The following is a 16,029-nucleotide window of genomic DNA, read 5'->3' as shown; positions in this document are numbered from 1 at the left end:
CACACTTTGGGAAAGACTGGTCTAAAGGTACAGAGTCGCGGGCGTAAGCTAGTATTAATAGAAATTATAGTAAGGCATATTATATGTATATTTAAAAGTCTCGCTAAGACTCCAGAACGGCTGAACGGATTTATCTTATCTTGATATTAAAATGTTCGTGGAGGTCAAGGGAAAGTTTTAAAGAGAAAAATTGGAATAATTGCCGGGAAACCCCTAAAAGCAGGCCTTTTTCCCATATGACTGAATGGATGTCGCTGAAACTTAGCATAGATGTAGAACATAGTCTGGAAGAACACAACTATTTTTTTAATAATTTTAGCAAGGCACATTACGATATATTTTCTATACAAATATTCAAATGAACGGACACGCTGCTATATTTCTTTGACATCAACTTAAACCGTACGTGTGTAGCGGGTTTTATAAATCTTATCGTCAAGTTTTACCACCGGGAAAAACATAGTACATATATTTAACAAATATTATTACAAACCAAATCTGATTAAATTAATATTGTAAAATCTATATTTAATATTAAAAACGGAAGAGTTTGTTTGTTTGTACCCGCTAATCTCAGGAAGTACTATGCCGATTTGAAAAATTTCTTTTTAGTTGGATAGTCCATTTATTGAGGAAGGCTTTAGGCTATATAACATTATGTTGCGACCAATAGTTTTTATTTTAATTCCGCGCGGACGGAATCGTAAGCGGCTTAGTACTTAACATAAAAACATATGCTATTTATCTTAAAAATGACTACAAAATGTACGTATGTATATAAATTCCATATTGAATATTTAATTGCTTAACCTTTTGACGGCCGAGGCTTCTAGAATTTCTATAGACAACGTAAAAACTGTCTCAGTGTCTACAATCGGTGTTATAATATTAATATTAATTGCGAAATATTTAAATGTTATCGTGAGATATTATAATAAATTAATAAGGAACAACTAAACTGACGTATCGTCTGGCGACGGCACCGACTAGTTTCGGACCCGACCGAATGACGTCATCGTATAGTTTCGGGCCAGATCTACCTTCGACGGGTCCGTAACAAGTTGATGCCGTCATACGTGAATTCAGTCGTTCCTAATTAATTTATTGCGAAATTTTGTTAGTATTATAATTATTATCTTTATATTCGTGACCCATAACCTTAGCAAAATTCCGTTATGACACTTTATGCAGAAATGTATTCATAGTGATGTACCGCAGTGTTTATCGATTTAAATTAATTATTATAGTAAGTAATTAATCAATTAATTTAAATAGAACACGTAAACTTCTTAATAAGGTTTTTTTTTAATTCAGCACGGACGGAGTAGCGGTCGTCTGCTAGTTAATATTATAAATTCGAATGTTTAGATCGACGGATGGATGGATGGATGTTAATAATTGAATTAATCTTACTAATATTATAAACTAGCTGTCGCCCGCGACTCCGTCCCCGTGGATATATAAAAAAGCTTAATATATAGATAAGTTAAATAAAAAGCAGCTCTTCAAGGTATAAATTCGAAAAAAATATGAATAAATATTATAGTATCCTATGTCCGTCTCCTTGCTCTAAGCTACCTCCTCACCAATTTTCAGGCATATCGGTAAAGCCGTTCTTGAGTTTATAAATAGTGTAACCGACACGACTTTCTTTTATATATATACATGTATGCCAAATTTTGAACTGAAATTTGGCATACATGTAGAAAATAGTCTGGAACACATAGGCTTACTAATTAAGTTACTTATTTGTTTCTACCGTGTGGCCGTAGTCACTGACGTAAACTAGTGTCGTATAAAAATAACGCTCGAAACCGGTTTCATTGAAACAGTTGGCGTTAGTGAATCGCGTCTACATCACTACGGCAGAAATAATTAAATCAGTCTCGATATTATTTTCATGGAAGAAGTTGTCTCGTTTTAAATTTGGAATAATGTTTTAAGAACAATTTAAATTCATTTGTTTTGAATAGTGATTTATTTATAGGATACTGTTTAAAGGTTTTTATTTTTAATTATTATTTCGTGTTTCTTTTTTGTTGTTTTCTATTAGACTATTTGATAAGCGTCTTATAGTTGTTATGTGTTTTTTTTATGTATTTCCTTATGGCCAGTGTGTAGGAGGAATAATTCTGTCATTTTCCTTTGTATCTATCATCGACAATGTTTGTTTTTTTAAAGCAGCGTCCCCTATCGGAAGTGAAGCAAAAATTTCATACTAATTTTAAATTAATCTTATCTTACCATAGCGAATGTTTAGATGGATTTTTAAATGTATCTCCAAGACTGTTAAATCTCGATGAAATTTGGTATACATATAGAAAATAGTCTGGAAGGACACAGATTACTTTTTTTAATTGCGCGTATGGAATCACGGTCGTTAGCTAGTTGGACCAAAGGGCCCATTGGAGCCTGGAATGATCCGAATTTTACGAGTAAAGTGTCACTTGCTTCGTATTATTGTGGGTTTCTGAGTCTTTTTAATTAAGTGTTTTAATATATTATTATTTTATTAATATTATAAATGCAAAAGTTTACTAACACAGTAGGAAACTACAAAAGTGCTAAACGAATCTGAATGTTTACCACAGACGTAGATTACTGTCTGGAATAGCGCATAGAGTTATGTTATTTTTTTAATTTACCAAAGACAAATTCGCGGACAAGAGCTTGTTATTTATAATACATTGAGTCGTATTAAAAAGATTTTACCCCATATTTGATAGCTGTCGCCCGTGACTCCGTCCGCGCGGAATTAAAAATCTAATAAGTAGCCTATGTGTTCTTCCAGAGTATACTCTATATGTATGACAAATTTTATAGAAATCCTTTGAGCCGTTCTAGAGATACATTGAAACAAATATCCATCCAAACATTCGCATTTATAATATTAGTAATATGATAAATTATTCACCAGAATTTACAGGAAATTCCAATAATAATGCTACAAGGAAAATCTTTATTCTTAATAATATTATTAATACGAATATTTGTGATGTTTGTTTGAAGTTATCTCTAGAACGGCTCAACGGTTTTCTATGAAATTTGTCATACATATAGAACATAGTCTGGAAGGACACAGACTACTAAGTTTTTTTTTATTGCACGCGGACGGAGTCACGGCTGACAGCTAGTATATTATAAATGCGAATGTTTAGATGGATGTTTGTTTGAATGTATCTCAAGAACGGCTCAACGGTTTTCTATAAAATTTGTCATACATATAGAACATAGTCTGGAAGAACACATAGACTACTAAGTTTTTTTTTATTGCACGCGGACGGAGTCACGGCTGACAGCTAGTATATTATAAATGCGAATGTTTAGATGGATGTTTGTTTGAATGTATCTCAAGAACGGCTCAACGGATTTCTATAAAATTTGTCATACATATAGAACATAGTCGGGAAGAACACATAGACTACTAAGTTTTTTTTTATTGCACGCGGACGGAGTCACGGCTGACAGCTAGTATATTATAAATGCGAATGTTTAGATGGATGTTTGTTTGAATGTATCTCAAGAACGGCTCAACGGATTTCTATAAAATTTGTCATACATATAGAACATAGTCTGGAAGAACACATAGACTACTTATTAGGTTTTTTAAATTCCGCGCGGACGGAGTTGCGGGCGACAGCTAGCATTTATTACGTGCAGTACTGTGTGTAATCACAGAGAAATGAAACTATGGGTTTTTTGACCAAATGAATAATAGGGGTTTTATGCGCGTATTTCAGTTTGTATGTAATTTCCATTGTATCAACGACTTTACTAATATTATAAATGCGAATGTTTAGATGGATGTTTGTTAGAAGGTATCTCCTGAACAGCTGTACGGATCTCGCTGAATTGTCATAGATGTAGAACATAGTCTGGAAGAACACATACGCTTATTATTTTTTTTTATAATTATTTTATATTTTCTTTTTACAGATGGCCAATGTTGCATTTCTTATCTTCTTATTTGGCCTATGTCAAGCACAAGTAAAAGGTACTTAATTCTTTACTAAGCAATTTAATTAAATTTGGTCACTTACTTAAATTAAACCTGCACATATCTGTGAATGTTAAATATAATGTCTGAAGTGGGACACTGGGCCAGCATTCACTATGACCTTGTCCTAACTTAGGGTAGGTTAGACCCTCAGTGGGGACCTATAGTGATGCTCGTTTGCCACCTAATCTTATGCATAACTTCTTTCACACAACTTTCCTACAGCATCAGTGGCCCAGGAGTTAAGCACTTGTAATCTGAAGGTCCTGGTTTCGAATCCTGATATGTACCAATATGTTTTACCAAACATAAATACATTTATCCGACATTCTTACTGTAAAAGAAAACATCGTGATGCTGCACGTATCTTTTTTTTAAATATTAGCAGATTTTCGTGAATTTACTATTATTTCTTGTACCATTCCAACTAAGCTCTAGGCTTGAGCTAGGATATGTTTTACAATAGTCGAAAGGCGGGATTTGAACCCTCGACCTCGTGATCGGAAATCCGCACCCTTAACCATTAGGCTCTTGACGCTTCAAATGTCAAAGATATGTGTGAAGTGACGCACTTGGCCAGCTCCGACACTCTCAGTAGGGACCTATAGAGCTGATGATTAACTTTGGTGTTTAACTTGTTAATATTGCAGATACGGACGAGGATCTAGCAACCCTACTTCAACAGATATTCGGAACAGCACCAACAACCAACATATCTGGTCCTCCATCTACAACTGTACCAAGTCCAATTCAAAAAGAAGAAGATGGTATGTTGAGAATAATAATATAAGAAGGTCCTTCAAGAAGCGAGCTTATCACCACCTCAAAGCCGGCAACGCATCTGCCGTTCCTCTGGTATTGCTGATGTCCATGGGCGTCGTTGAACACCTCGGTGTTCCCGCTGCTCCTTTGCCCCCTTCTGTTAAAAAAATATAAAAGAATTCGCAGATAGGATTTTCCTAATCTTACTTCTTACTGTTAGGAATAAAATCCGATAGTGTGCCGGTGTGTCGCAACACTAGCCTTATTAAAATGTCAACGTTTATGTCCCCTCACTAATCTGACACTTGACTTTGTAACGAAAGCACGTCATTCGCGCCAAAGCTAACTAATAATGTCTAAAATTACTAATATTATAAATGCGAATGTTGTGATGGATGCATGTACAATATAGTCTGAAAGAATACATAGGCTATTATTATTTTCTTTTTAATTTCAGTTCTAATGACAAGCATATCCCATTGCGACACGGCTGATGGCAAAGCAGGTAGGTGCACCATACCTTCGGGTTGCAAGAAAAGACTCTCACCGCTAAGGAAAAGGTAAGAATAAGCTACAGAAACTATGCACAATCAAACTCTGACATAAATGGACTCGCTATACGACGTAATATTTTGTGCCTATTTTTTTTTATATCATAAGGTGGCAAACAAGCGAGCGGCCACCTGACATCGCTGAAATAGCGAAGTGACAGCCCATAGACATACGCAATAGAATGCGTTGCCTACCTTTAATCAACAGAGGAGAGGATGCACAGAAAGAAAATGTCTTCCCTTCCTATGCATCCTCTCATCCGGTCCACTTCCACTTCACATCCTTTTCTTTATAAGAAAAGGATGGGAAGGGAAAGAGGACTAAATTAGGCATCCGGGACGCACACTCATCAGACGAAATGCGGAATTACTTCCACTTCACGCCTGTCTTCTGTGTGGTCGTGGTATATCACCGGGCGAACCGGGTTAATTTGTGCGAACACGTTAAAGCGGGCTCTACCACTGTTGAACTTGGGTCACTTAGACCCTCTAAATCTCTTGAAGGCAAACAGCGTCGTGGTAGTTTGCGTTCACATGGGTCGGTTAAGTCTTCTATGTAACTCATTTATGTTTCAGTGATAGAGGCCTTTGTATTCGATCTGATGAAATTTGTTGTGATGTTAATGACATATTGACCGGAGTTGAAACTGATGTGGTAATTATATTTATAAATAATTGTCAAGTAAAAATAACCTTTGTTACTTTCTCATACTTCAGCTACTTACTATTAAAAGCCCGGACAAAATCGGTCTAGCGGTTTCGGAGTTTACGCGAAACACACGCAGACATGCGAACAGACAGACAAATCTTACTTCTTACTAATATAAATGTGAAAGTTTAGATGGATGGAGGGATGTTTGTTATGAGGTTTTTTTATATAATAGGGAGGCAAACGAGCGAGCCACCTGAAATCGCTGAAATAGCGAAGTGACCATTGCCTATAGACATACGCAATTACATATGCGTTGCCTACAATCAACGGAGAGGATGCCCAGAAAGAAAATATCTTCTTTTCCGGAAAGTCCACTTGTACTTCCCATCCTTTCCTTATAAGAAAAAGGGTGGGAAGGGAAAGAGGACTAAATTAGGCCTACACGTACACTATGAGGTATCTTTAGGACGGTTGACGGATCTTAATGAAAAGCATAGTCTGGTAAAACACATAGATTGCTAATTAAGTTTTTTTTTAATGCGCGCGGAACTAGCTGTTTGCCCCGACTTTACTCAATCTATCAATTACTGGGTTCGGACTTAACAAAAAAATAATTTTATAGAAAACTGGATGCGGTTGGCGTAACGGCGATGACACACAGATCCGTTCGAATAGTGATCGGACTGAATTTGCCGAGTTCCCTTGGATAGTTGCTGTACTCAAGTAAGTGAATATTCAACATATATTTTTAATTAACTAGCCATCGCCCGGGAATCTGTCCGCGTGGAATGTTAAATAGTTTCCGTTAATTTTTCTCACCTTTTTAACCTTCCCTAGACCTCCACTAACATTTCAAGACCAAGATAAGATAAATCCGTTCAGTTTTCGAGTTTTAGCGAGACTAACTAAATTAACTCCATTAAGCATACAAAAGCAAAAGCTTATAAAAGAGTATATAATTAAATTACTTATTTTAGTATATTAAATTATTTAAACTTTCGTGAGACATACTAAACTGATATAAAAACGGCTAAACACTCACGTATATTCGTCCGGTGGCACCGACTAGTTTCGAGCCCATCGGGGGCCCATACCAGTACCACTCATCTTGATAAAGGGCCTCCGATGGGCTCGAAACTAGTCGGTACCACCGGACGAATATACGTGAGTGTTTACCCGTTCTTATATCGGTTTAGTAAATTAATTTATTATATAGGGTAGTGCCTGTGAATCCTGAAAAGCCTGAAGGTAGTAAGATGTATCTATACACTTGCGGAGGCTCAGTGATACATCCTAGGGTAGTAATTACTACCGCACACAATGTTTACCAAAAGAATATAAAACTTCGCGCTCGTGCCGGTGAATGGAATACAACGTCTGAAGACGAAGTCCTACCATATCAAGACAGGAATGTTGAGAGAGTAATTGTTCATGAACTTTTTAATACTACGAGATGTGAGTAACATTCAACTGAAACCTACTTGTAGCATTCGTTGCGTTATATTTGTCTCGTTCGACACGTGCTACCGGTCCAAAGGTCTAACATCGACTGACGCCCCCTCACTGCGGCATGTACTTATGACGTGTTCGCTCGAGACAAACAACACTACGTTTATGCTTACACTACACTACCTGTCGATGACCTGACATAAAAACCATAATTAGTAGCCTATGTTTTCTTTAAACAATATTCTATATGTATGCCAAATTTCATCAAGATCCGTTCAAACGTTCTGGAGATACATTCAAACTAATATCCAAACATTTGCATTTATAATATTAGTAAGATGTAAATGCTTTCTTTTTTTCGTTATAATTTGTTATAGTATTAAAAATCTGTAATGCAACGCTTGAAAAAGGCAAAAAATGCATAAATTTATATAGAAATGTGTGCACTGACCTCTACAGACCTCTAGTCACTGACCTTTTTAGTTGGACAGGCTATAAGTTGTTCTTTTTTTGTGCCTATATGATTATCGCCATTTTAGCGCTGACGTAAAGATCTGAACTAATAATTGAGATAGAATTTAGTCAGTAATATCAAAAGATGCATTTCAGTCGACCAAAAGAAAAACTTTTAGACACCAGTGGTTTAGACAAAATGCATTCGCTTCGTAGCGATTCCATAACGAACTTTAAGAATGTATAGAATTGACCATAACTTTCGATAAGTCACGTGTTTCCACACAATTTTGAAGTTACTTATGGAATCCCTTAGAAGCGAGTGCATTTTGTCTAACCACGCAGAATATATCAAACTGAATTTACTCCCATAAGCATATCCTCCCTTGATAGAAAATCAAAGAAACTTTGTTTTTTCTTACAGCCAACTTATTCAATGATGTAGCCCTTTTAGTACTAGATAAGCCTTTAGATTTTGTTCTAAATGTGAAACCTATTTGCCTGCCACCCGCTGGTAGGCGAGTTGTTGACGGCACCAGATGTTTCTCTGCTGGCTGGGGAAAGAAACAATTCGGTAAAGCAGGCGCTTATCAAACAGTACTTAAAAAGGTGGGTACATTTAACATTCGAATGGGACAAAAATGGGAAATTGTCCCATTTGGTGCCGAGACCCTTGCTCCACGGGGTCCTAGCTCTATAAGGCTTTTTAAATATAAAAAAGTTAGTCGACATCACAGGAGAATAAAGAGCTGGCAGCAACTTAGGACAAAGAAATAGTTATTCAAAGGTAATACGCTGCCAGTTTCTTCTGAATAAAGGGACTGTTTTTAATATATTTTTTAGTTAATTCTTAAGTACGTTTTAATTTGTTTTAATCTAGCTATTATATTTATTAAACTTAATGTTGACTGTATTTTAAAACTGAGGGTAGATTGAAGAGGGTAGATGTAAAATTTTATTGGATACTTCACATGTGACAAGCAACAGATTTGTAGTTTTTTTTTTACCAAACTGAAATAAATGTTTTTAATCTATATGGAAGTTTTGTATGTATGTATGTTTGCAAGTAAATTCTCTTAATGATAGAACCTATCTAGTTATCACCTGCGACTCCTTCTTCTTCTTCTTCTAGCTCTACAGCCCTTTGTGGGCCTTGGCTTGGTCCAGCAATTTTTTCCACCTCGGTCTATCTCTGGCCACGGACTTCCAGTTTGCTATGCCCACTATTTTTGCGTCCTTATTAACGCCGTCTATCCATCGGAGCTTTCACCTGCGACTCCGTCCGCGCGGAATTAAAAAGAAACTTAATAAGTAGGCTATGTGTTCTTCCAGACTATGTTCTATATCTATGACAAATTTTAGCGCGATCCGTTCAGCCGTTCCTGTGATACCTTCAAACATCCATCCATCCAAACATTCACATTTATAATATAAGTAAGATAAGATAACAGTTACATTTTTCAGGTGGAAATCCCAGTTATAGACAGAAGTAAATGTCAAAGGGAACTTCGTAAGACTAGATTAGGGCCTTTATTTAGACTGCATAGTTCGTTTATGTGCGCGGGAGGAGAACTAAACAAGGATACGTGTACTGGAGACGGTGGTTCACCTCTGATGTGCCCTGTGGAGGTAAGGTTTTAAAAAATAATTTTGTTTTTTTCCAGATTTTTACTAAAAAAAGTCCCTAACGAGATCTGATTTCTGACTATCTATAAACATCTATAATAGATTAAGGCCCTTCTTACACAACGCAAGCAAAATCTTTGATAATGATGATGTATTCGTTACTCTTACCTTAAGGTAGGCTCTGAGCCTCTTAGTGGCGACTGTCTAAGCTGATGATGAACTTTTGTGTCCAGGGTCAGGTTGGTAGGTACACCGCATCAGGTATGGTCGCGTGGGGTCTTGGTTGTGGTGATGAGGTGCCAGCTGTTTACGCCGATGTTGGCGCGCTCCGGCCTTGGATTGATTCCAAGATGGCGGAACTCGGCTTCGGTCAGGACACCTATACTCATTGAATAAAGATTTTTTTTACAAAAAAATAAAATAAAAGTTTTTTATTTTTTTCGTACTACAAATTCTATTTATACAATTTTGTATTTATAGTCGACTTCTAAAAGGTGATAAATTCTGGGTTTTAGGAAGAAATGGTTGGAAATTAATCTTAGTTTAAGTTTGATTTAGAATCTACCATCCCAACATGGACTCTAAAAGAAGAGAACTTTGTTACTTTCAAGGCTATTCATGATATTATTTTTTTACTTTTTTTAGACATTATTAATTAGAATCGTTTGTCGCGAATGACGCGCTTTCGTTACCAAGTGTCAGAATGATTAGTGAGGGGACATAAATGTTGACAGTTTAGTAAGGTTAGTGTTGCGCCAGTACACCGGCTATATATATAGATTCTGGAAGAACACATAGGCTACTCACATTTAATACCGCGCAGACGGAGTCGCGGGCAACTGCTAGTTACATATATAAATCTGAAGTAATTAAGTCTTTAGAGTGTATTTAAAAGTTCAAACATACTTATGTAATAAAACACAGTTCATTTCAAACATATTTATTTTATATATTTTCATAGTGTCTAAAATTTCTCGTAAAACAGTTAATAACGAGAATCAAATTCAATTTACAGTAGTGTCGTAGTGTTGATAACATTTTAAGATAACGGTTTAAGTTTCTGAGACCAAAATATTTAAATTATTCAAACTTTCGTGTGACATACTAAACTGATATATAATATAAACACGGCTAAACACTCACTTATATTCGTCCGGTGGCGGCACCGACTAGTTTCGAGCCCATCGGGGGCCCTTCATCAGGATGAGTGGTACTGGTATTATTTCGCGGACGCGGCCCTCAGCTCACATCGTGTTTAGCCTTGTTTATATATCAGTTTACCAAAATATTTGTATAAAATATATCGTCATCGCTTTAAACGGGCATTTCGATCTCGGAAACACATTGTTAGTTAAATAACGATCACGGTGGTCACCTTGTACAATTAGAAAGTAGTGCATTTATGTTAAAAACATTCTAAATCACATAAAAATATTAAGGTTCACTTAGACATAATAAAAAACAAAGTGATCCTATAAGAGTTCCGTTTTTTTCCTATGAGGTACGGAACCCAAATTTTAACAGTGGTAGAGCCCGCTTTAACATCTTCGCACGAATTGGTCCGGCTCTCCCTGTGAAATACCACGACCACACAGAAGACAGGCGTCAAGTGGAAGAAATTCCGCGTTTCGTCTGATGAGTTTGCGTCCCGGAGGCCTAATTTAGTCCTCTTTCCCTTCCCACCCTTTTTCTTATAAGGAAAGGATGGGAAGTAGAAGTAACTTTCCGGAAGAGAGATACATGGGAAGGGAAATTTTTTTCTTTCTGTGCATCCTCTCGTCCGTCGATTAAAGGTAGGCAACGCATATGCAATTGCGTATGTCTATGGGCAACGGTCACTTCGCTATTTCAGGTGGCCGCTCGCTCGTTTGCCAACTTATGACATTAAAAAAAGTATTTTCCATACTTTTGTCTCACTCTGAAGCTGTCTAAGTTAACCTTTCTAGAGATTTCCTGTTTACTAATTCTCGCTAATCCAGATTTAATTGTATTAAGATGTAATTAATCAGCCGTAGTTGAAGTAGGTGCGCCCTGTGAGTCTAGTGTACACGAATGACTATGAATACGAGTTTCTTGAGGTGAGGTGTCCAGTACGCAATGCGCGTGCGCAGGTTGTGACAAAAGCGCGCGCAACGCTAGCGCCTCCTGACGGAGAGCGGCGACGTGCGCGCGTAGAGATGCATTCTCTTGTTCTAGGTAGCAAGCACGCCATGCTATCTGTAAAACAATGATAAGAAATAATAGGTAAGGCCTTCAGGGCACCCGGCGCATTGCTTTGGAGGAATTGAATGATTGTGGCACCCCAATATGTTTAATAAGACCCTGATTTGAGCCGAGGTCTAGCTAGGACTAGGTCATAGTGAATGCTAGTCCAGTGCGCCACTTCATACATATCTTTGACTTTCACAGATATGTGCAGCATCACGATGTTTTCCTTCACCGTAAGATTGTAAGATAAATGTACATATGGAAAAAACATTGGTACATGACGGGATTCGAACCCAAGACCTACAGATTGCAAGTTTGCTTAACTCATAAGCCACCGACACTCTGACTTTCTAGCTTTACACTTTTAAGCCGTATAAGTAGGGAAAATAAAGTCCTGTCTTGTATCTCACCTGATCTTCCCTAACTCTTCTAGCGTCTCTCGATTTTTTCGCAGCTTGGTTGTTGCGTCGTCTTCTTTCGAAGTATTTCTCATCTTTGAGTTCCGCAGGAATAGGCCTCTTCTCACCACGTCTTCTGATTTCGACGTCAGACAAACTTGCTGGTGATAGAACTAAAAAAGTAAACATGTCACTGGAAAATCGGGAAATTAGGTAAATTACAAACGAGACGTTTTTTAATTTGCCTAATTTACGTAATTGACACGCGACAATTATGTGACTTATCAAAAGTAATTGTCAGTTCTATATATTTTTGAAGTTATTGAATCGCTTCGCCTTTCCCCGCAAACGCTTTTAAGTCTGAACGATGTAAAACCTGTCATTTCTTCGCTATTTCAAGCGTCAATAGCCTAATGGTTAAGGGTACGGATTTCCGATCACGAGGTCGGGGTTTCGAATCCCGACATTCGACTATTGTCGTAAACCATATCCTAGCACAAGCATAGAACTTAGTTGGAATGGTAAAAGAAATATTAGTATTACAAAAAAAAAAACATCCATTTATAGACTCAATATTAGCAATACATACGCGGTGTTCTGACTGGTAGATGCTGACAGTACGCCGGCAGACAGGGAGTCTGCGGCAGAGATGCTAGTAGTGGAACAACTCCATGGACATCTGCAAACAAGATACAGACATTGGTAGACGTCAATAACATACGTAGCACTCTGTGCCTCGCCATACAGAAGACAGGACTCAAGTTGAAGCAATTCCAACTACCACGGTGGCCTAATTTTAGTCCCCTTTTCTTTCCCACATTTTCTTATTATGAAATTTTATCTTTCTGTGCATTTTTATCCTCCTTTGATTAAAGGTAAGCAACGCATGCAATTGCATATGTCTATGGGCAACGGTTGCTTTGCTTCGGCGATGTCATGTGGCCTCTCGCTCGTTTGCCACCTTATGATATAAAAAAAAACTGCCGAGGACAGACCACACGGCTGTGTGAGTCAGAAAGTTTCGTGAAAGCTGACATGTTTACTTTTAGAGAGAAAGCTGAACGAAATATTAAATCTTTTTTCGTTTGTTTTCTTGACAACACCGACCTTATAGTGTATCTGTTTAAGATAGATTAGTTTGACAATTCACTAGATATGGGTTGAGTAAAATCGATAAATATCTTAATATTATCGATGTCCGTTCTCATAGAATTTGCAATCGAAAATTTTGATTTAGAATTACAATATAAATAAAATTGTTTCCTTCTATTCCTACTTTATCCTTTATAACAACATAAAGAAATGAGATATTAAAACAAAAATTTGGTGTTGACGTAAAAAAAAGTTTTTTTTTAAATTATTGTGCTTGAAATAGTCAAATAACTGCAATAAATTCAAAAAGTATATAAAATACCTGAATTATAGTACACATTTGTTGGATTAATTTTATTACAAAATCGATTCTCGATAGTTAACAGTTATTCAAAATGCGCGTACACTCCGACACTATGGCAATCTGCTAAGTACAACACTAATCCTCATCATCATCAGCTCACTATATGTCCCCACCGTGGGGCTCGGAGCCTACCCTAAGTTAAGGGTGATTAGGCCATAGTCTACCACGCTGGTCAAGTGCGGGTTGACTTCACACATATATTTGAATTTCTTCTCAGATATGTGCAGCATCACGATGTTTTCCTTCACCGTAAGAACGTCGGATAAATGTACATATGCAAATCGAAAATCCAATCTATCACACTATAGATGTAGGCTAGAAAAATATTGATAAGTCAAATTTCGATCCCAAATTAGGTTTTTTAATGAGTCTTTTTTTTTCAAATATTTATTTTGACGAAGATTTACTAAGGCAGGTGTACATTGGGGTCGTGAACTACACAATGGTACATCATTATCCTTCGTACTATCATTGTGGGGTGAGTAGTCGATCAAGCACATGGTAACTCCCACGACCAGGTGTTTGTATAATCAAACTTTTACAAATATAAACTTGATAGGTTTTGAAAGTATTCTAAAGTTATATATTTACTAGCTGTCGCCCGCGACTCCATCCGCGTGAATATATAAAAAAAAATAAAAAATTAGTATCCTATGTCCGTCTCCATGCTCTAAGCTACCTCCTCAACAATTTTGAGGCGTATCGGTATAGCCGTTCTTGAGTTATAAATAGTGTAACTGACACGACTTTCTTTTATATATTATATAATAAATAGTTTTTAATGTTTCAATGGGACCAAATGACACGCAGCACATATCGAATAAAAAATAATTAAATAAATAATTAAAAATCTGACCACTAGAGGCGAAGCTATCGACGAACAAAAAAATACAGACGAATTGAGATCCTGCTCCGTTTTGAAATCGGTTTAAACCTCTAGAAGGGCTTAAATTATGATGATTCTTTTCATACTTTTTTTCGCGATAACCAATTCACCCAAATAACCCTTAAAAATACTGGACCCTAATCGAAAAATTCTTGGTTACTCTAATGGGTAAAACATGAATAATATATGGATGGATCGCCCCTTGATCGTTGCCACGCGCCCTAGGCCCTACACCCACTAAACGGTTGGGCAAACTAACTAATTGAGGTTTGTATTTGACAAATATTTAACTGTATTGTTTATTATTCAAATATATTTTTACCAGCATTTGGACGCAACTCCATCCAACGTTATGATAAAAAATAGTAGTCTATGCGTTCTGCCAGACTGTGTACCTTTCAGCGAGATCCGTGTAGCTGTTCTGGAGATATAACAAACATCCATCTAAACTATTCAATCGATATATTAAGAGAGAATGTTCTCATGCAAAAGAACGCGTGAAGTTTTTTTTTTTAAATAAGATGGCAAACGAGTAAGCGACCACATGAATTCATCAATACAGCAAGAACAAGACTCCTTCTTTTTAAATACGACTTAAAATGTAATGAAATAACGAATAAATGAAAGTAATTAAAAACAAACAACTATCCCCTTCTTAAAACTAACAATATCTTTTAATACGTATGAAGAAGTAAGTTTGTAGACTACGCCGACAAAACAGTCCTTTTCCTAAATGAAAAAGGGTGGGAAGGGAAAGAGGATTAAATTAGGGACACACACTCATCAGATTTTACGCGGAATAGCTTCCACTCAACGCGTGTCTTCTTTGTGGTCGTGGTATTTCACTGGGAGAGACGGGACAATTCGTGCGGAGATGTTAAAGCGGGCTCTACCACTGTTAAAATTTTTTTGAAGATATCCCCAGAACGACTATTGAGATTTCGCTGAAATTTCGCATGGATGTAGAACATAGTCAAACGCATAAGCTACTAATTAAGTTTTTTAATACCGTACGGACGGAATCGACGGGCAAAAGGAACAAAATAAAATATCCTCTAGCATACAAAATCAATAGAAGTAAATTGGAATAACTTCGCTATGAAGGCGTATCTTGTGTTCTGATATATTTTCTTAATACTGTTAAAAATACTTACCTGGAGGTACTAGAAAGTGGTTGTAACTTCTAAGTAGACGAAGAGCTGCTAATGCACTGCTATGTTGTGCCGTGCATGACATGGATTCCAAATCGTATAACGGAACGTTAGAATCCATTGCGCCTTTTTTATCTGTCACTTTATTAATATTTAAATTGCTAAATGCATAATATAAATGTTTTTAAGTACTATTTGTTTATTTATGATTTTTTAAATGTAGAAACACATTTTTGAAATTTAAAATTTAAAAAAGAGGTTCAAATGACTTGCAATTAACAACAGCGTATTTTTTTAAAATAATAGTTTATACTATTTTATGCCACTTAAAATAATTCCATTTTTATTTGAAAGATAATTTAATTTGTTTTACAAGTTCTGTTCACGCGTTTGCTTTTAATTTTATTTTTAAAATTAGGTTAGTTAAAGAAATTGACTTT

General features: G+C 36.5%; 2 protein-coding genes across 2 annotated transcripts; one reads left to right on the top strand and one right to left on the bottom strand.

The window, feature by feature from the left end:
- Nucleotides 1–1,949: 1,949 nt before the first annotated feature.
- LOC106115592 (serine protease 29-like) lies at nucleotides 1,950–9,896 on the top strand. Its single transcript, NM_001311828.1, is given in 10 exon segments — nucleotides 1,950–2,001; nucleotides 3,937–3,994; nucleotides 4,648–4,764; nucleotides 5,217–5,319; nucleotides 5,887–5,965; nucleotides 6,585–6,685; nucleotides 7,179–7,417; nucleotides 8,289–8,473; nucleotides 9,329–9,493; nucleotides 9,724–9,896. Coding segments are annotated over 9 exon segments (1,206 nt in total). The 5' UTR covers nucleotides 1,950–2,001; the 3' UTR covers nucleotides 9,883–9,896.
- A 1,595-nt stretch (nucleotides 9,897–11,491) lies between these two features.
- LOC106114698 (nuclear factor interleukin-3-regulated protein) lies at nucleotides 11,492–15,710 on the bottom strand. The gene is made up of 4 exons (XM_013308003.1): nucleotides 15,593–15,710; nucleotides 12,686–12,775; nucleotides 12,109–12,269; nucleotides 11,492–11,707 (listed from the first exon to the last, which is right to left on the bottom strand). Exons 1-4 carry the CDS (start codon nucleotides 15,708–15,710, stop codon nucleotides 11,492–11,494), a joined length of 585 nt encoding a protein of 194 aa, XP_013163457.1.
- Nucleotides 15,711–16,029: the final 319 nt, after the last annotated feature.

Source organism: Papilio xuthus, unplaced genomic scaffold (genome assembly GCF_000836235.2).
Source record: "Papilio xuthus unplaced genomic scaffold, Pxut_1.1 DF829660.1, whole genome shotgun sequence".
Lineage (NCBI taxonomy): Eukaryota > Metazoa > Arthropoda > Insecta > Lepidoptera > Papilionidae > Papilio > Papilio xuthus.
The sequence above is the reverse complement of the archived record's forward strand: the minus strand, read 5'-3'. Positions and strand labels throughout refer to the sequence as shown.